This window comes from Salvelinus fontinalis, chromosome 42 (genome assembly GCF_029448725.1).
Source record: "Salvelinus fontinalis isolate EN_2023a chromosome 42, ASM2944872v1, whole genome shotgun sequence".
NCBI lineage: Eukaryota > Metazoa > Chordata > Actinopteri > Salmoniformes > Salmonidae > Salvelinus > Salvelinus fontinalis.
Window position 1 is genome coordinate 20,685,229 of NC_074706.1, and position 21,020 is coordinate 20,706,248.

Genomic DNA, 21,020 nt, shown 5'->3' on the forward strand with positions numbered 1-21,020 from the left:
ACTTTGACGCTTGTGGAAATGTTAAATTAATGTAGAAGAATATAACACATTAGATCTGGTAAAAGATAATACAAAGAAAAAAAACTTTTTTTTGTATTTTTTTTGTACCATCCTCTTTGAAATGCAGGAGAAAGGCCATAATGTATTATTCCAGCCCAGGCGCAATATAGATTTTGGCCGCTAGATGGCAGCAGTGTATCCGCAAAGTTTTAGACTAATCCAATGAACCATTGCATATCTGTTCAAAATGTTGTATCAAGACTGCCCAAATGTGCCTAATAGCTACTGTAAATTGGACAGTGCAGTTAGATTAACACGAATTTAAGCTTTCTACCCATATCAGATGTCTAAGTACTCTGATTTGTTTTGTTACTTACAACCTCAAGCTAATCACATTAGCCTACGTTAGCTCAACTATCCCACGGGTGGGACACTGATCCCGTAGTTAAGGAAAGGGTTAGCTAAAATGCTCAAATTATCCTAGACCCTACTCGAAAATATCTAACTACAACCAGGCCTGCCCTGAGAACAGTCTTGTTTTCCACTAATACAATTCTGCGATGAGTTTTTCTCTTTTCTTGTGAACAATATGCAATCCTGCAGAGGGCAGCAATACGCAACACAGCTTTAAGTCTGACGGAAATTCACACGAAGAAGTAAACTGAAGTGAACAGTGACTGAACAATTTACACGTTGGCGTTTTTATTGTTATTTCGACGTTTATTAACACCCTGGAACTCAACATATATCTAATTTAACTGCGCAGCATCACACACGTACAAGGTGGTGTTTAATTCGAGTTGGAGACAGGACTTGGTTGATAGATGTTATCTAGGTAACGCTAGCTAGCTGCTAACAATGGCTAACTGTATGGTTTTTCACACTCAAATAGCCTCCATCATGGAGGTGCTAGCGAATGCAGCTGTGGCAGACATCTGTAAACTCGTAGACGACGACTATGCAGTGTTTCGTTTGGAAATAACTCAAAGCCAGAAAGAAAACAGGGCATTACGGAGGAAACTACAACTACTGGAACTGAAGGTGGCACGGGAGAGCGCAGAAGGGACCAATAGTGTCAAAATCCTCGACCGATACAGAGGAATGCCAAGAGGTACAATTTGCAATAGGCGGGGGCTGTCGCCCTGTTCACCTCTGCCTATGTGTTACCTAGAATTAGGCTCAGGGATAGATTTAGAAATATTTTTTTATTATTGTTATAGACACCCCCCCTTCGGCACACCATATTTTTTTTGTAAACAAATCCGGGGTGGGTATAATTTGTGGAACGTTCCAACAGGAATCTGTTCCAAAAACTTCGTAAATGACAAGGTTGCCAACAAACAACGCATACAAAGTAGCATGATCAATTCAACTAGCTGACGAATAGGCATCAACTCACCACGTAGCTTGTTCTTGATATTTGTCTATAGGCTACCAGAGTGAGGACAGACATTTTCCGGAATAAACGTGGTGAGTGAAAAACTGAATTAAATAGCCCACTCCCTACCTGGTATCTCATTCTGCCGCTATACAACTTTGTATGCGTTGTTTGTTGACAACCTTGTCATTTACGAAGTTTTTGGAACAGATTCCTGTTGGAACGTTCCACAAATTATACCCACCCACAAATCCGTGCACCAATATGCAATTCGACACGTGTTAAAACGTTTTATGTGGAAGGAAAAGCGTCATTATAATAAAGCCATAATAACATTTGTGATGTGGCATAGGCTACAGCTTTTAGGATTTCCACACATTTGTAAGTAGGGTCCTTTTTTTGCCTTTTTATAAACTACTTTCACGCAATTCTACTTCATTTACATGACAAAATACATTAGCTAAATCGTTTTTAATATCACATAAATGACCGAAATGAGTGGCTACACTGACAGAGATAAATCTGGTCTTGAATTGGAACCAAAAAATTGCCCAGGCTCACCTAATGATGAAGATGAAGCCATAGTCTACTACTCACAGTGATGGCCGATAGGCAATTGCCAAGAGGAGCACATCTCAAGATGATCTACTTAGAAAAACAGTGCTGCTGTTTGCAAAAAATTGGGAGTTGTTGGGAAGAAAAAGTTTATATTGGTTCTACAGACAGATTAGTCTTCTCTTTTCAGTGGTAGGTGTTTGCTTAACATGTTTTTTTCCCCCACGATTGTATTTTGAAATTAGCAAAAGGCCAAAGGACAGCCACAACCAACCATAGAAATATAATCATAGATAGCAGTTCCCGTGTCATGAGTGGTTTAAATCCACTTGTTGAATCCATGCCAAGGTGCATTGAAGCCATTCTGGCAGCTCGTGATAGCCCAACACCCTTTTTAAGACACTTTATGTTGGTGTTTCCTTTGTTTTGGCAGTTTACCTGTATGTGCTTGTGATCAAATTTAATCCAGTTATTTTTTTGAAACTATTGAGCCTCTGTGGCTAAATTATGCTCTCTGTTGTATTTTGAACATTGAGAGTGGGCTCTTGTGGTTGGATAAAACATAAATACATTTGCTTCTTGGGCCCAGTCCCTGACTCACACAATTGGCCAGTCACATGTATTTATTATGCAGTTTATGTTATTAATCAGTTACCTAATCAAGGCACCCACGTGCCCCCACCCCATCTGATGATTAGCAGAGTGGCAGCAGGCTGTCTACACTCATTGAGAGCGGGCTCCTGAATCCTCCTGTAGTTTTGCTGCCTGTTGATCCGCCACGGGTCTGGGCCTAGGGGCTTCATCCTCAGTAAGCCCCTGCGTGAATCCGGCCCTGACTGGGGTTGGTCAGGTTTTGGATCATATGCAGTAACGCCCCTGATTACATAGCTAGCTATCTTGCACAAAGACTTTATCATATTCTAACCAGATTCTTTATTTACTGAATTTCCTATTATTTACTATGAAAAGAATATTGCAAGGATCATAATCAATCTATCTATAAATCGGATATAAAGAAGTTATGCAAAGTCATCCTGGCCAATTCTAGACAGTGTCAAAACTGTCAATATTGTACAATATAGCGTTCAGCATTGACAGTAGCTAACCTAACCACCTATTTCCCCCAATCACTCTCTTAGCTGAAGTACATCTCACTGGAGGCCACAGGAGCTTTGTGAAATCAGCGCGATACAATACATGGAGAGATGACCAACCAATCACTGTTGACGAGGGGAGTGGAACCTCAACCCAGCACGTTACCGTAAAAGAGGTCAGTGTCATAGTATTACATCAAAATTACAGTACATCAAATGTGTTTAGTTTATTTCAGAAAGGCTCCCCTCAGCTATTCACTTGCTTACATGTACATCCTCATTTATCTGCCGTAGGGGAGTTTGTGAGACTTCACTATGACATTTTTATCCAATTTCAGTCATGTATCGGTAATAACCTCCGCTCTTCATGTGTCAGACTGCAGATGCAGAGGCTGCAGTTCTTGGAGTCAAGCAGGATAGCACTGAAGTAGAGGACCCACAACACAGTAGAGACATCCAGACTGGAGTGACTGGAGCACTCCCTGTAGCCACGGAGGTCCCCACCACCGCCGCCCGACGCAGCATCACGGAGGTCAGTGGAACGCCGAACGCCATCCTCAAGTCAGAGACAGACACAGAGACTTTAACTGTAACACACAGGCTCTTACACACAGCAACTGACCACAGATCAGACCCAGACAGACTGGGGCTTGGGACACTGGGCAGTCCTGCTCCAGACTCAGAGTACTTACCTGTATTTCACCAGAGCCAGAGGATGGTTCATTCCTGTGGAAATGGGGATGGTGACACATTAGACACTGGTGTTGATGAAATGTCTTATTCTTACACTGCAGAGATGGACCTTGGCAAAATATCCTTGGGTTTAGAAACACAGACTGATCTGTCTAGAGGGGACTGGAACCGGTACAGTAGTAGTGTATACTCTGAAGGGTGCCTAGATAAGAAAGGGGAGGTTATAGTTGTAGATGAGGTGACTGTGAAAGTGGAGGGCGACGCTCCTCCAACATGGAATGCAGATAGTCACCTAGGAGACAGACACTCACAGGGCAGAGATTTCTTACATTACAGAGAAAGCTTAGAGACAAATCCAAATATTGTCACCCACTCTCCGTTACACGAGTTCAGGGATCGCGACCCAGTGTCCACAACGATGGCACCTCCCGATTCACTCGGCCGCATCCGTTTCGATCAGGTATTGAACTCAAACGACCAAAGAGCCAACACTCGGGGAGGGGGAGCAACATCAGGCAATAGTAAAGAGAAACGGTTCCTCTGCATGTTCTGTAACAAAGGCTTCAGCAGCCCCCAGAAGGTGGAGATCCACCAGAGGGTCCACACAGGAGAGAAACCCTTCAGCTGTACGCAGTGTCACATGTGCTTTGCCCAGGCTGGTCACCTGAAGAGGCACCAGATGGTCCACACAGGGGAGAAACCCTACAGCTGCCCCCAGTGTGAGAAGAGGTTCTCCCGCCAGGAACAGCTGAAGATGCACCTGAAGGTCCACATGGGATAGAGGCTGTTTGCCTGTACATACTGTCGGAAGAGGTTCTCAGAAAGGAGCTACCTCAGGATACACCAGCAGAAAGACCATTCCACTCTTTAACATGGAAAGTAACCATTCCACTCAATAGCTTCTGACGTTTAGATCAAACCCTGCATTAAAGACAAAGATGCATTTTCATTGTTGTCATCAGACAACATCCACATATGCATTTGGAATAATGAGATTAAGACTAACAGTGTTGAGTATTCCTATGTAGAATATTGCATCCAGACATTGTGTGATATATTAGCCTAAAAAGTCTGTTACATATTGTGTTTGTACTGTGTAGGCAATATGATGTTCACAAATGCCTGTTTCATTACTTACGTTCAACTACTCTATTTTTTCCCCCAACATATTTTTAATGAGAAAATGTATGCAGTTTATCAAGTTCATGCAGATTTTTAGTTGAGACTAGTGACGGGTGCATTTTCATGTTTCAGCATGACAATGCCCCTGTGCACAAAGCGAGGGTCATACAGAAATGGCTTGTCAAGATCAGTGGAAGAATTTGACTGGCCTGCAGAGCCCTGACCTCAACCCCATCGAACACCTTTGGGATTAATTTAAACGCCGACTGCGAGCCAGGCCTAATCGCCCAACATCAGTGCCCGACCTCACTAATGCTCTTGTGGCTGAATGGAAGCAAGTCCCTGCATAAATGTTCCATCATCTAGTGGACATCCTTCCCAGAAGAGTGGAGGCTGTTTTAGCAGCAGAGGGGGGACCAACTCCATATTAATGCCCATGATTTTGGAATGAGATGTTCGACGAGCAGGTGCCACATATTTTTGGTCATGTAGTTTATTTAAGTAGAGCAAATTGATATATACAATCCCGAAGTCATCTAACTGTCAACAGTAGAACAAAGCTTAAAACGATGTTTGAGTGAAAATGAATGGTGAATTTGCTTCCCGGTCCATCATTTGATTGACAGATGTAGGCCTCCTGTAGAACGATAAACGTTCCTCCAGTGTGGATGCTGACCCACGTTTTACAGTTGGGCTATTGTCAAATTAGTTATGGTCTTTGGTGTTGATAATATTTCGTAAATCTGTCGATGTTTATGCATTTGAACCTACCCAAAGACGATTTAGTTGAGCCGAGACGCTTTTCTCTGATGTGTAAATTATCATACTATTCGTTTTACTTCTTGAAAACATTGAAATAAATGCAACTCATGAGGCTTGGAGCGGGAGCACTCTGCTTAGACCACTGCACTACGGCAGGTCACAATGCTCTAGAAAACACTAAGAATGTTATGGATCCTCCATAGGATTGAATGGAATTCTACTGTATTTCAATAAAGGACAAAATTACATGTATTTAAGTTTTTGTTGTTGTAGTGGGGACAGTAACGTAAGGGATCTCAAAGTATACTTTAAGGAAAATGTTTTTACATATTTTATTATGTTTGTTTAGTGCACATAATATAATAACACATTTCGCATTAATGTGTCTGTAATTAAATACATGTGGAAAAAATGAATGTGGACGTTAATAAATGCATTTATATAGCTTCCAAAATATTTTTTACAATGGTGGGGGGGGTTCCAAGATGGAGGCACAGTGGCTTTAAAACAGTGCCCCCAAACAGTCGTCTAGTGTATGTATAAATCATTGACCGCACTGAGGTAATCAGTTATGTATTCTGCCTATTTCTTGCTTTCAACATATCATTTAAAAAATCCTTAACGAAAAATACATCTACCCCGTACTTATCCTTTTATTATAATCCACATAAGAATTCACGAGAGAAGAGCTGTTGCCTGCACGTAGCCTAAGGTACGATACTGCGTTGTATATACAAACTGCTTCCAGCTGCCCCCTGGCGGCTATGCAAAATATTTATTTGGATATTCAAATCCTCCGGCTGCAGGATAAATTTCCTCGTGCGGCGAGAGATTAAGATCCTATTTTTTAAATTATTATTATAATATATTTTTTGTACTTTTTACCCCTTTTTCTCTCCAATTTCGTGGTATCTACAATCTTGTCCCGTACGGACTCGGTGAGGCAAAGGTCGAGAGCCGTGCGTCCTCCAAAACACGACCCTGCCAAGCCGCACTGCTTCTTGACGCACTGCTTCTTGACACACTGCTCGCTTAACCAGGAATCCAGACACACCCATGTGTCGGAGGAATCACCATACTGTGTCAGCGTGCACGCTGACACGCCACAGGAGTCGCTAAAACGCGATGGGACAAGGACTTCCCAGCCAAACCCTCCACTAACCCGGACGATGCTGGGCCAATTGTGCGTCACCTCATGGGTCTCCCGGTCGCGGCCGGCTGCAACACTGCCCGGGATCGAACCGGATCTGTAGTGAACTCTCAAACACTGCAGTGCCTTAGACCGCTGCGCCACTCGGGAGGCCCCAAGATTCAACATCTGTAGTGTCACAGTCAGTGTCAACGAAGGGCATGTGGTGCTCCCAGTTCAGGAGACCACCATGTTCAACAGGTAAAATGGTATTGGAGCTGTCCATGGCAGGTTGGGGAGAAAGATTTTTTTTTAAATAAAGGGCCTGGAAAAAAAGGTCCAATTTAATTCAAGGAATTGATCAGTGGTCTACAGCCGGAGCACGCTACTTAGACCGCTGTGCGACAGCAGGTCACGATGCTCTAACGAGCACTAAGAATGCTATGAATACTGATGAGACATAGGCATTTGTTTTAAATCTTCCCCAAACCACTGTAAAATTGTGTTTGAGCTGTCCATGGTGGGTTTTGAAGAAATATACAGTACCGGTCAAAAGTTTTAAACACACCTACTCATTCAAGGGTTTTTATTTTATTTTTTAAACTATTTTCTACATTGTAGAATAGAATAATAGTGAAGAGATCAAAACTATGAAATAACATGTGGAATCATGTAGTAACCAAAAGAGAGAGAATTCTTCAAAGTAGCCACCCTTTGCCTTGATGACAGCTTTGTTGCACACCCATGGCATTCTCTCAGTGGGCTACAGTTGCTTGCAGTAGGCCTACTAGGGGTAGAGGGTGAATGACCAGCTAGTCGTACTTCAGGTATGCGATGTTGCTTCTCTTTTGCTGTTCAATGAGTCGTAGCAGCTGATCCTTTTTTTTAGGCGTACCTTTTCAGAGAAGTCTTCATTGATGAAGAACTGAGATAAGAACTAAGGCCTTGCACACCAGTGGTGGGTTTGGCATTGAAATGAGAATGCATAAGCAGATGAGAACCCCATGCCTACTGTCAAATATGGTGGTGGATCTTTGATGTTATGGGGTTGTTTTGCTTCCATTGGTCCTGGGGCCCTTGTTAAGGTCAACGGCATCAGGAACTTTACCCAGAACCAGGACTTTTTAGCCAAAAACCTGGTTGCCTCTGCCAGGAGGGTGATAGTTCAAATGGATCTTCCAGAAAGACGATAACCCAAAGCACACATCAGCATCCACAAAGATTGACCACAGAATCTGTCTCAATCCCATCGAATACCTGTGGTTTGAATTGAAGTTGGCAGTCCATAAGCACAAACGAAGGATATCAAGGATCTGGAAAGATTCTGTACGGAGGAATGGTCTAAGATTGTTCCCAATGTGTTCTCCAATCTCATAAAACGTTTTAGAAAAAGTCTCAGTACCATTATCCTCACAATGTGAGGTTTTGAAAACAGGGATGTCAATCATTTTGACCCCTATATATATTTGTTTGCATACAATATAGCTCAGTAAATGAATTATGTACTGTATTTTATAGAGTCATTTTTGCTAATTTTTATCAAGGGTGTCAATAATTTCGTACACCACTGTGTCTTCCCTCAGATGCATTATGATGCAACAAGCGCAAAACATTTGAACAGAAATGACAATTATGACAATACCTGTTTCCATTTGCGTGACAAATTCCATAATTAGCCCTACGCACAACCATTGGTCGATGCTTGCAACGTCTGAGCAGGGGGACGCGACCATGATGTGGTTAGCTGATACATCAAATGCCTATCCAGGTATTGTAAGGTCAGCAACCTATGAGCAGAGAAATGCACCCATTGAGATACATAGATTGCCATCATAACTTGTCCATAGACTGGTTTCCTTGCCCTGTAAGCCATGTTTAATTTTGGAATTTGGGTGAACTATCCCTTTAAACCTAACCTATGACCTGACCCATCACTTTATGTATTACTGCCCTATAGTGGCAAGAAGTGACATAAAAAAAACACTACAACACAACACAATTATACAACACATAAATGGCTGTTAGCCTCCCACACACAGGTTACTTTCTGTCCCCAGAACTAAAACTGAAACTTAATTTAAAAAAATGAAATCATTTTTTTATAAAACTTAAACTAAATTAAAACCAGTAAATCAGATCTGAAAAACAATTTCAAATAAAAATCTAAAAAATGAATAGAAATAAAAAGTAATATAAAAACCCAAACTATAACATTGGCAGGAAGACAATTAATTTATTTAATGGGATTCATTTAAGATACTCTTTCAAGTGGTAGGGTTTCAGACGTTTTCGGAAGATGAGCAGTGACTGGTACCACTATTGGCGTGTCAGGACAGGGAAGAGCTTTGACTGGGCTGAGCGGGATCTGATCCCCCGTAGTGGTGTGACGGCCAAGAGACCAGAGGCAGAACGGAGTCCTCAGGTGGGGTGTAGGGTTTGAGCACAGCCTGAAGGTAGGGAGGGGCACATCCCCTTGCTGCTATGTAGGTAATCACCATGGTCATGTAGTGGATGGGAGCTTCGACTGGAAGCCAGTGGAGTGTGCGGAGGAGCGGGGCGACATGGGGGTCGTTCCACCTCAAAAAGCACAAGATAGAGGATTTCGACATCCACCATCTCAGATTGTTCTGAAATCGTTTCTGTTGATAATATTTCGGACAGATAATATTAGCGTTCCTGCAACATTATTTTGTTGAAATACAGTTACATCTCTGAGAAATTAAACTATATTGATTGCACCCAAATTGGCCATTTTAATTTATAGGATTCATATAATATTTAATACATTTTTATTTGTTTATTTCACCATTATTTAACCAGGTAGGGAAGTTGAGAACAAGTTCTCATTTACAATTGCAACCTGGCCAAGATAAAGCAAAGCAGTTCGACACATACAACAACACATAGTTACACATGGAGTAAAACAAACATGCAGTCAATAATGCAGTAGAAAAATAAGTATATGCAATGTGAGCAAGTGAGGTGAGATATTTGTAAGTCGCTCTGGATAAGAGCGTCTGCTAAATGACTTAAATGTAAATGTAAATAAGGGAGGTAAAGGCAAAAAAAGGCCATGGTGGCGAAGTAAATACAATATCGCAAGTAAAACACTGGAATGGTAGATTTGCAGTGGAAGAATGTGCAAAGAAGAAATATAAATAATGGGGTGCAAAGGAGCAAAATAAATAAATACAGTAGGTAGTTGTTTGGGCTAAATTATAGATGGGCTATGTACAGGTGCAGTAATCTGTGAGCTGCTCTGACAGCTGGTGCTTAAAGCTAGTGAGGGAGATAAGTGTTTCCAGTTTTAGAGATTTTTGTAGTTCGTTCCAGTCATTGGCAGCAGAGAACCTGAAGGAGAGGCGGCCAAAGGAGGAATTGGTTTTGGGGGTGACCAGAGAGAGATACCTGCTGGAGCGCGTGCTACAGGTGGGTGCTGCTATGGTGACCAGAGAGCTGAGATAAGGGGGGACTTTACCTAGCAGGGTTTTGTAGATGACCTGGAGCCAGTGGGTTTGGCGACGAGTATGAAGCGAGGGCCAGCCAACGAGAGCGTACAGGTCGCAGTGGTGGGTAGTATATGGGGCTTTGGTGACAAAACGGGTGGCACTGTGATAGACTGCATCCAATTTATTGAGTAGGGTATTGGAGGCTATTTTGTAAATGACATTGCCAAAGTCGAGGATTCGTAGGATGGTCAGTTTTACGAGGGTATGTTTGGCAGCATGAGTGAAAGATGCTTTGTTGCGAAATAGGAAGCCAATTCTAGATTTAACTTTGGATTGGAGATGTTTGATGTGAGTCTGGAAGGAGAGTTTACAGTCTAACCAGAAACCTAGGTATTTGTAGTTGTCCACATATTCTAAGTCAGAACCGTCCAGAGTAGTGATGCTGGACGGGCAGGCAGGTGCAGGCAGCGATCGGTTGAATAGCATGCATTTAGTTTTACTTGTATTTAAGAGCAATTGGAGGCCACGGAAGGAGAGTTGTATGGCATTGAAGCTCGTCTGGAGGGTTGTTAACACGGTCTCCAAAGAAGGGCTAGAAGTATATAGAATGGTGTCATCTGCGTAGAGGTGGGTCAGAGACTCACCAGCAGCAAGAGCGTCATTGATGTATACAGAGAAGAGAGTCGGCCCAAGAATTTGACCCTGTGGCACCCCCATAGAGACTGCCAGAGGCCCGGACAACAGGCCCTTTGATTTGACACACTGAACTCTATCAGAGAAGTAGTTGGTGAACCAGGCTAGGCAATCATTTGAGAAACCAAGGCTATTGAGTCTGCCGATAAGGATGTGGTGATTGACAGAGTCGAAAGCCTTTTGCCAGGTCAATGAATACGGCTGCACAGTCTTGTTTATTATCGATGGCGGTTAAGATATCGTTTAGGGGGGCCTCCCGGGTGAAGGCCACCAGAGTCTCTGGGTTCGCGCCCAGGCTGTGTCGCAGCCGGCCGCGACCGGGAGGTCCGTGGGGCGACGCACAATTGGGCTAGCGTCGTCCGGGTTAGGGTGGGTTTGGCCGGTAGGGATATCCTTGTCTCATCGCGCTCCAGCGACTCCTGTGGCGGGCCGGGCGCAGTGCGCGCTAACCAAGGGGGACAGGTACACGGTGTTTCCTCCGACACATTGGTGCGGCTGGCTTCCGGGTTGGAGGCGCGCTGTGTTAAAGAAGCAGTGCGGCTAGGTTGGGTTGTGCTTCGGAGGACGCATGGCTTTCGACCTTCGTCTCTCCCGAGCCCGTACGGGAGTTGTAGCGATGAGACAAGATAGTAATTACTAGCGATTGGATACCACGAAAATTGGGGAGAAAAGGGGATAAATTTAAAAAAATAAAAAGAAGAAGATATCGTTTAGGACCTTGAGCGTGGCTGAGGTGCACCCATGACCAGCTCTGAAACCAGATTGCATAGCGGAGAAGGTGCGGTGGGATTTGAAGTGGTCGGTAATCTTAGAAAGGCAGGGTAGAATAGATATAGGTCTGTAGCAGTTTGGGTCAAGAGTGTCCCCCCCTTTGAAGAGGGGGATGACCGCAGCTGCTTTCCAATCTTTGGGAATCTCAGACGACACAAAAGAGAGGTTGAACAGGCTAGTAATAGTGGTTGCAACAATTTCGGCAGGATTTGGGAGAAGGAGAAATGGGGAAGACTTGGGCGAGTTGCTGTGGGGGGTGCAGTGCTGTTGACCGGGGTAGGGGTAGCCAGGTGGAAAGCATGGCCAGCCGTAGAAAAATGCTTATTGAAATTCTCAATTATAGTGGATTTATCGGTGGTGACAGAGTTTCCTATCCTCAGTTCAGTGGGCAGCTGGGAGGAGGTGTTCTTATTCTCCATGGACTTTACAGTGTCCCAGAACTTTTTTGGGTTTGTGTTGCAGGAAGCAAATTTCTGCTTGAAAAAGCTAGCCTTGGCTTTTCTAACTGCCTGTGTATATTGGTTTCTAACTTCCCTGAAAAGTTGCATTTCACGGGGGCTGTTCAATGCTAATGCAGAACGCCATAGGATGTTTTTGTGTTGGTTAAGGGCAGTCAGGTCTGGAGAGAACCAAGGGCTATATCTGTTCCTGGTTCTAAATTTCTTGAATGGGGCATGCTTATTTAAGATGGTGAGGAAGGTATTTAAAAGAAATAACCAGGCATCCTCTACTGACGGGATGAGGTCAATATCCTTCCAGGATACCCGGGCCAGGTCGATTAGAAAGGCCTGCTCGCTGAAGTGTTTCAGGGAGCGTTTGACAGTGATGAGTGGAGGTCGTTTGACCGCTGACCCATTACGGATGCAGGCAATGAGGCAGTGATCGCTGAGATCTTGGTTGAAAACAGCAGAGGTGTATTTAGAGGGCAAGTTGGTTAGGATGATATCTATGAGGGTGCCCGTGTTTACGGCTTTGGGGTGGTACCTGGTAGGTTCATTGATAATTTGTGTGAGATTGAGGGCATCAAGCTTAGATTGTAGGATGGCTGGGGTGTTAAGCATGTCCCAGTTTAGGTCACCTAGCAGCACGAGCTCTTTTATTTTTTTTATTTCACCTTTATTTAACCAGGTAGGCAAATTGAGAACACGTTCTCATTTATCCACGTTCTCATTTATTGCGACCTGGCCAAGATAAAGCAAAGCAGTTCGATACATACAACAACACATAGTTACACATGGAGTAGAACAAACATACAGTCAATAATACAGTGAAAAATAAGTCTATATACAATGTGAGCAAGTGAGGTGAGCTCTGAAGATAGACGGGGGGCAATCAGTTCACATATGGTGTCCAGAGCACAGCTGGGGGCAGAGGGTGGTCTATAGCAGGCGGCAACGGTGAGAGACTTGTTTTTAGAGATGGATTTTTAAAAGTAGAAGTTCAAATTGTTTGGGTACAGACCTATAAAATATAGAAATATAGTACCTAACATCTGATTTGGACCAAACTTTTTTCTAACAATGTGTTAGACATGAGGAATCCATAGAAATTGTCTAAAACCACCCACAGACCCCCCACACCACACACCAATCCCACCCCAACAACGAGTATATAGTATCAATTCTCTGTCTGACAAGTAGCATGGTTGGAGCTGCGGCTCGGAGTATTGTTTCATTGTCCTATGTAATCTCAGTGAATTTTGGGGGGGGGGGTTCTTTTTGTAAAATCACCTAAAAGCAGAAACAGCACCATCTAGTGGTCAGAACCTAGTAATATCAGGATGTAGAATGGGACATAAACAACAAAAATTACTAATTTCCCTGAACAGGGGAAAAAAACATAATCAATTTCAACAACAATACATTACATATGATGAAGAAACAATACTCCAAGCTGCAGCTCCATACTACATGTCAGATAGAGAACTGTTATGGGTGGCTTTTGACCAGTACATTTCTTCATGTCTAACTCATTGTTAGAAAAAAGTTTGTCCCAAATTGAATGATAGGTACTGTATGTATTGAATTTTATATGAATCCTATAAATTAAAATGGCCAATTTGGGTGCAATCAATTAGCTTAATTTCTCGGGATGAAATGATATTTCAACAAAATAATGTTGCAGGAATGCTAATCTTGTTTCTAACTACAGAAACAATTTCAGAACAATCTGAGATGGTGGGTGTCATGGCTTGCAGAAATGACATGGACCAACCCATGGGAGAACTTGGGAAGGTTGAACACCAGGGGGGCTGCGGCATTCTGGATAAATTGCAGGGGTTTGATGGCACAAGCAGGGAGCCCAGCCAACAGAGTTCCATTATTCTAGACGGGAGATGACAAGAGCCTGGATTAGGAACTGCACTGCTTCCTGTGTGAGGAAGGGTCGTACTCTACTGTTGTAGAGCATGAACCTGCAGGAGAGAGTCACTGATTTGATGTTTGCAGAGAATGACAGGGTGTCGTCCAGGGTCACGGCAAGTTTCTTTGCACTGTGGAGTTGTCAACTGTGATGGAGAGGTCTTGGAGTGGGCAGGCCTTCACCGGGAGGAAGAGCAGCTTCGTCTTGTTGAGCTTGAGGAGAGATGTCTGCCAGGCACACAGAGACGTATGTGTGGTTTTCATATGGTGTATTACACACACTAACAAACACCTAATGTTCATGTCAAAATAGCTTAGTAGGGTTTGTCTGATGATGACTTTTGACTTATCATAGCTGACTTATTTACCAACAACATATCTATGTCCACCATGATGGGTTTAACAACAATTAAGTCATTCTGTAACTACTGTATAGGACTCAAATGTAGTGGGGATGGGTAAACACTCCATGTTGAAAGTGTGTTTATCTGTGTGTGTGTGTGTGTGTGTGTGTGTGTGTGTGTGTGTGTGTGTGTGTGTGTGTGTGTGTGTGTGTGTGTGTGTGTGTGTGTGTGTCTTTTCCAGGAGGAGGGTCCAGAGGTGCTGCTGGTGAAGGAGGAGGGTCTGGAGAACCCTGAGGGGACCATGGTCATGGAGGACAACCAGACTACACCTCCTGAACCCACAGAGGAACCAGCTGATCAGCACAGGACCACACAGGGTCTCACTGAGGTGAGCCCACTGAACTACTGTCTGAATGGTATTAGGTCGGGCCGTATTCCACTAAGCCTCTCGGTGTAGAAAATTGGTCGTAAGTGCTGAGAATAGAGCGATTTCACTGCTACTCTAATGGGTCAAAATAAAAGCTATGCATGAAGCCTCTTTAGTCATAAGTCACACCTAGTTGACAGATATTTAGGAGACCTCTTGAGCTGTCCTAAGCAGTTAAGAGTTACCAGCAGGTGTCTTGGTAATAGAACAATGCAGCGAGTCAGTGGTTCCTGAGCCACACGAAATTGCTTTGGAGTTGTTCATTCTTAAAAGTCTAAGCTGTTGGAGGGGGGGGGGGGTTGTAAGCTGACACATGGAATTGTTTTAAGAAGGTTATACCATGGATCATTTCACTATTTGATTTAGAATTTTAGGTCCCCTTTTTTGCTATCAAACAAATGTTTAAAAACATGAATCAGATAAATATAGAAATTATTCTTTACTACTATAGCCCATAGAAATGGATGGAATAACACATTCCTGAATGGCAAAAAATACAGTAAAAATTTTTTAGCGTAAGGAATAAGGTTTTGAAGTGTCTGTCCTATATCTAAGAAATATAAGAAAGCTCAGGAAATATATATATGTTTTTGACAAATATTTAACCCCTTATTTTTGTTGGCACAAAACTACCTCCGTACTTCCGTTCATTTATATGGATTACCTTTAGACCAGTCCTGCGACAAGCGCATGCGATGGATTGAGCCGCTGATATCTCTGGCTTAGATTGACACATTGGTGCTCCAATACTCTCTAGGGCAGGAATGGGCGACTTTAATGGGGGTGAACTCATCATGAGGGGCTGCAGTGGCTCGTGGGTCCCACATATCCCCCCACCACCTTGCGAGCAAAACATTTTAAAATGTTGTTTTAAAGCAAGTTTCCTGCAATTCTACATATTTTGCCATAGGGTGGTGGCAAATGCGTGCAGTTTTTAATATGATAACTGATGATCAATGGCCCCCACGCCGGTCGGTAATTCGACCATGCTTACTACAAGTTTAGATAGCTGGCCTCTAGACTAATTTATCAATCTAAAAATGTTTAGCTGACATGGGTTAAGAGTGACGACTCAGGCACAACTACATTTCGAAATTGCACCTTGTGTATTCTATTATTCTAACTCTCAACAGCATGTTGAGACCCCGACTGAGTCCCTTCATTTAAAAAAAAATATTTTTTTATTTTTATTTTCCGCTGGCCTACAAAAGGAGGGCGGGTCATCAGTTGCCCATCCCTACTCTACGGGGGTGATTCACCTCAGACCTTATTTTCTGCGTTTATCATAAAACCCAATCTTTCTCCATTAATTTCACCTGTAACAATGGCTGAACGAACCAGAGGTAACTCATTTCTGGGGGTTTTAGGACTACAAACTGGTGAGCTCGATAGAGTTCAAAGCTGGCGATACCTCATCGCGATTGGTTATTTCACATCATTGGCAACGTTTTCAATGAGCGTCATCACTATCTTTCCTTTGCTTAATCTCTAGTGGACAGACTGTGTAAACGTAAATGGTACCGTAGACCAGCTTTAATATTGCAGATAGATTGTGGGTTCTATCAATGTAATTGTCTGCATCATTTCCAATCCCCCATATATTTTTGTTTAATCTTTTTTTTTTTTTTTTTTCCTTTTTTTTTTTACCCTAACCTCTCCCCTAAATTGGAGTAAACTAATGGACAACAACACTTAGGCCCAATATGTTTGCATGCATAGCCTAACCTTTTTTACAATATCTGATGGTTGTTCAAAGTGGAATTTCTACAATATTACCATTACATCAACACACTCGTCACTCCCATTTTAACAACTCAACTCTAAATTGCTTTGGCACAGTAGCCTTAGGCATCAAGTTACCTGCTGCTGATAATGTAGCATACAACGTTGCATATAATGTTTGAAAGGTTTATCATTTTCATCGAACACAATCAAAGTTAACATAAAGCCCTAAATGCCTTCAATTGCCCAATTTAGGCTTTTTTTTAACAACATTTTGCGAATTGAAATAACATGTACAGTATGTAATTAAATAATCAAAAGAAAAATGTGTTTATTTATCAGGGTTTGGGTCAATTCCAGTCCTCTTCAATGCTTTTCAATGAGAAAAATGGGGAATTGGAATTTGGTTTACTTTCTGAATTGACTGAAATTTAATTGACCCTGTTATTCATTAGCCTTGTAATTATTAGTATTTGGGCATTTCATGTGAAATCGGCCTCATGTGATAACCATGTCAAAAGTGCAAGAGATAGGCCTACTGTTCCATGTAGGTCTAGATCATTTATGGATTGATCATATATTGAAGCGGAAAAGGGGCAACACTTGCTCACCATTAAAAACTCATTGTTTTATTTAAGCAATGTTAGAAGATTCAGGTTTCGGCCTTCATCAGAATTATCACACAACGGGAAAGAACAAGATCATATAAGGCAGGGATGTGCATCTCCAGTCCTCGGGGCCTGATTGGTGTCATACTTTTGCCCCAGCTAACACACCTGACTCCAATAATCAACTAATCACGATCTTCAGTTTAGAATGCAATTATTTTAATCAGCTGTGTTTGCTAGGGATGGGGAAAAAGTGTGACACCACTCCGGCCCCGAGGACTGGAGATGCCCGTCCCTGATATAAGGCATGTGGAAAACAATCAGGGAGAACTCTCTTCATTTGGTGGTGCTAATAAGAGAGGGTGTGGTAGATTATACATGTTAGTCCTTAGGGTGGTCGTTATTGTGGTCAATGTCCCCACCTAGTGGTAAAATACAGAATAGGAAACAATAAAACACTTGAAGTCAGGGCAAGCATATTTCATCTGCAGTAAATATAATTGATGTAAAACCATTAGTATAATTTGTAGAACACATCAGATAAAATGTTATGTCACACGCGTTGAATATAACAGGTGTAGACCTTACTGTAAAATGCTTACTTACAAGCCCTTAACCAACAATGCAGTTTTAAGAAAAATAGTTAAGAAAATATTTACTAAATAAACTAAAGTAAAAAGAATAACACAAAATACCAATAACGCGTCTATATACAGGGGGTACCGGTACTGAGTCAGTGTGCGGGGGCACAGGTTAGTCGAGGTTGTTGAATATGTCAGGTATCGGAAAATAAACAACAGGGTTAAGCAAAACTAGGGATAACAAAAAATCATAAAAAGTATAGGCAAAAAGGACTACCACAACTGGGTTAGACAATAGTTATTGAGCTTACGAGCTTTTTTCATTAATGAATAAAAAAAGTACAAATGGCTCCAATAGCCAAAGTATGAAGGGGGGGGGGGGGGGGTTTGGGTCAACAAAGGGAAGGGGCCCTTCACAGAAACATACTATAGTCCTTCTCTAGGTTAAGATGATATAGCAATATCAACACATTCTTCTACCAACTCGAAAGCAATTGCATAGGAACCACTGACTCGCTGCGTTGTCCTATTACCAAGACAGCTGCTGGTAACTCTTAACTGGCTAGGACAGCTCATGAGGTCTTTTAAATATTTGTCGACTAAGTGGGACTCTTATGACTATAGAGGCTTCATGCATAGCTTCTATTTTGACCCATGAGTGTATGAGTAAAATGTCTCTATTCTCAGCACGTCAAGTAATCAAATCAACTTTGCATAGTATAAAATGAACTAGCATGTTTGCGTAGTACTCATAGCAATCCCTCATTGCCCAATCAGAAGATGCTCCATAGCAGGGTGCTCATATCAGATTTATTGATCCAACATCCTCTCACTCTGTATCTCTTACAGTCAGTAGACATGGAGGATGGGAAGCCTGATCTGCTGCTTGTCAAAGAGGAGACGATAGAGGACGGACCAGAGAGCATTGATCTGATGAGTGGACTAAAGATGGGGGAGCAAGGTAAGAGAGAAATACATATAGCCTACATATAGTAATAGATCTTCAATGGGAATAGTGATATATCTGGCTATCAACACAACATATGTTTACATACAAAAACTACACATTGTAATGTATGAACTTGACAAGGTAATTGACCCCCCAAAATAAAAGTATATTTTGTAACCTCTTCCTATAGGTGGTTGGCAGGAGGCTAAAAGAGGAGACTGGGTGGCCATCTTGGATTCCCAGACCCAGACGGGTGCAGCCAAGGGCCCACGGGACAACATCACTGATCAGGCCAGGACCAGAGGCGACATGGTGGAGGTCAGTGGATGGGACAGCGTCCTCAACTCTGGGCTGGGGAACAACACTGTTAACCACAACCAGAAACAGACAGGGGAACACAAAACAACATCCGAACTTAGTCTCCATGACAACAGACTGGCTGAGACCAGGGTGAGGCGTAGATTTGGTCTGCAGGGGCGAGGAGTTGTCTTTATGGGAACAGTCACAGACTCGGCTAGCGATGCTCCATCCTGCTCCTATAGTTGTGATTCAGAGAGACTGATGGAGCCTCAGGTTAACCCTCTAACAGGTGCTGCCTTCAGCCTGCCTTCTATAGGATCTATCAACTGGAACATGGACCCTGCGACAACACAGACACACCCTGGCCTTCATCCTCCTCACACTCTCCTAATGTTAAACCAGACCTCAGACAATGCCAGTGCCTCATCACTAAATGGCTACACAAGCCCATTGACAAATGACAGTAATAGTAACGCAATCAGCAGATCTAGTGGCAAAGAGAAGCGCTTCCCGTGTTCATTCTGTGGGAAAGCCTTCAGTTTCCGCAAACAGGTGGAGATCCACAAGAGGATGCACACAGGGGAGAAACCTTTCGGCTGCCAACTGTGCCGGGCCAGTTTTTCACAATCATCCAGCCTGAAGAGGCACCAGAGAGTCCACACAGGGGAGAAACCCTTTAGCTGTCCCCAGTGTGAGAAGAGGTTCTCCCACCAGCACCATCTGAAGGTGCACCTGAAGATCCACACGGAGGAGAGGCCATTTGCCTGTACGCACTGCGGGAAGAGGTTCTCAGAGAGGAGCTACCTCAGGATACACCAGCAGCAAATGCACACAGCACATGTATAGAGTATAGTGACATGTGATGTAGTACTAGTTTGTTTGTAGTTAATTCTGTTGGTTTTGGATGTAGTAGGGAGCTGGATGAGATGAACTGAGGATAGAATGAGTATGATGAGACAGAGTAGATGATAGGCTGGTGGTTGGTGTGATGGTGTCTGTAAAAAAAAAAATTGCTGATTTAAGACTAACTTTTTTCCAGTTGTTTTATAATGAGAAAATGATTGGGCCTTAAGTTTACTTGACATGAAGTAGTGAAGCTGTGTGTAATGTTGAACCTTTTCCAAAGTATTCTAAAATTCATTTTAACAAAACGAGGGTACCAGATTTACAGAAAAGGTTGTGTTACCATAGTGAGAAAAGTTATTGTACTTGTCACTTATCGTTTTGTACAATAAAAGTACTGAACTTCACGTATGTGAGTGTATGACCATTTTGTTGAAATTAAATACAAATTTGACTCTGTGCTGTTGACTGACTCTGTTATTTTTTTGTCATTGCAGGGACTGAGTTTTCCTTATCTCAGTCAAACCAAAACATTATACTTAATTCTTAAATTGACACTTTTGTATATTTTTTATAATAAACTCCAATAGCTTCATATTGTTAGGTTCTTGAATCACAGTGTTAGAGATGGGCTTGACTGTGGTTTTAAAATATCATCTTTGTGTGTACAGCAAAGATTTTCTTATATAAACCTTAATACTTTTCTGTACAATATAGGTTTACAGTCTGCAGTCCATGAGGACCTGCTGATATCCGGTGTTGCTTACGAGAGAGACTGGGCCTCTGAAGTGGCTGGTCAAAATCCCTGGCCCCGGATCAGAAGCCTTCGCTTTTCCTTCCCGAGTCAGAACAAGGACCCAACCACGAGGGACAGAGACTCCACCACCACACAGAACACAACCAGTAGACAGGTGGACTGAACAACCTCAGTCCTGGTGGTCATCAGAGAGACAGAGGCTCCAGTCAGGGATCCAGTCTGCAGCCCAGACTCTTCTCTTCACGGTCTCAGTGCATGGTTACCCCACAAATACAGACAGGGTCAGGTTGAGCGTTCACCATGAGAGGTACCTAGCCTATAACACAGCACACAATCACAACAACACCCAAACAATGGCTAGAGGTCAAGGAGGGAGCTCAAAGACTATCCACCTGAGGGTGGTTGCTTCTGTTTCTATCTCCTCTGGTGTCATTGGGTCACAACGTGGGAGGCCGAGCATTTGGACGGATACTGTCAACCTGT

At 42.8% G+C, this 21,020-nt stretch overlaps 1 protein-coding gene across 2 annotated transcripts; it reads left to right on the top strand.

Moving 5' to 3' along the window:
* Positions 1 to 643: 643 nt before the first annotated feature.
* LOC129840998 (zinc finger protein 143-like) lies at positions 644 to 20,902 on the top strand. Of its 2 annotated transcripts, XM_055909084.1 has the most exons (7): positions 644 to 1,111; positions 3,073 to 3,203; positions 3,404 to 3,559; positions 14,592 to 14,738; positions 18,538 to 18,649; positions 18,828 to 18,955; positions 20,498 to 20,902. In XM_055909084.1, the coding sequence occupies exons 1-7, from the start codon at positions 859 to 861 to the stop codon at positions 20,528 to 20,530; spliced, it is 960 nt and encodes a 319-aa protein (XP_055765059.1). In that variant the 5' UTR covers positions 644 to 858; the 3' UTR covers positions 20,531 to 20,902. The 2 variants fall into 2 exon arrangements, with proteins under 2 accessions (XP_055765059.1, XP_055765058.1); XM_055909083.1 differs by lacking the exon at positions 20,498 to 20,902 and having other exon boundaries at positions 18,828 to 20,239.
* The last annotated feature ends 118 nt before the right edge of the window (positions 20,903 to 21,020 follow it).

What these genes read in the sequence shown, in the direction of transcription:
- LOC129840998 (XM_055909083.1), top strand. Translation starts at nt 859, where the DNA reads ATGGCTAACTGTATGGTTTTTCACACTCAAATAGCCTCCATCATGGAG. An exon ending in CCCGACGCAGCATCACGGAG is followed by an intron (nt 3,560 to 14,591) that starts GTCAGTGGAACG and finishes TGTCTTTTCCAG; the next exon opens with GAGGAGGGTCCAGAGGTGCT. An exon ending in CCACACAGGGTCTCACTGAG is followed by an intron (nt 14,739 to 18,537) that starts GTGAGCCCACTG and finishes TATCTCTTACAG; the next exon opens with TCAGTAGACATGGAGGATGG.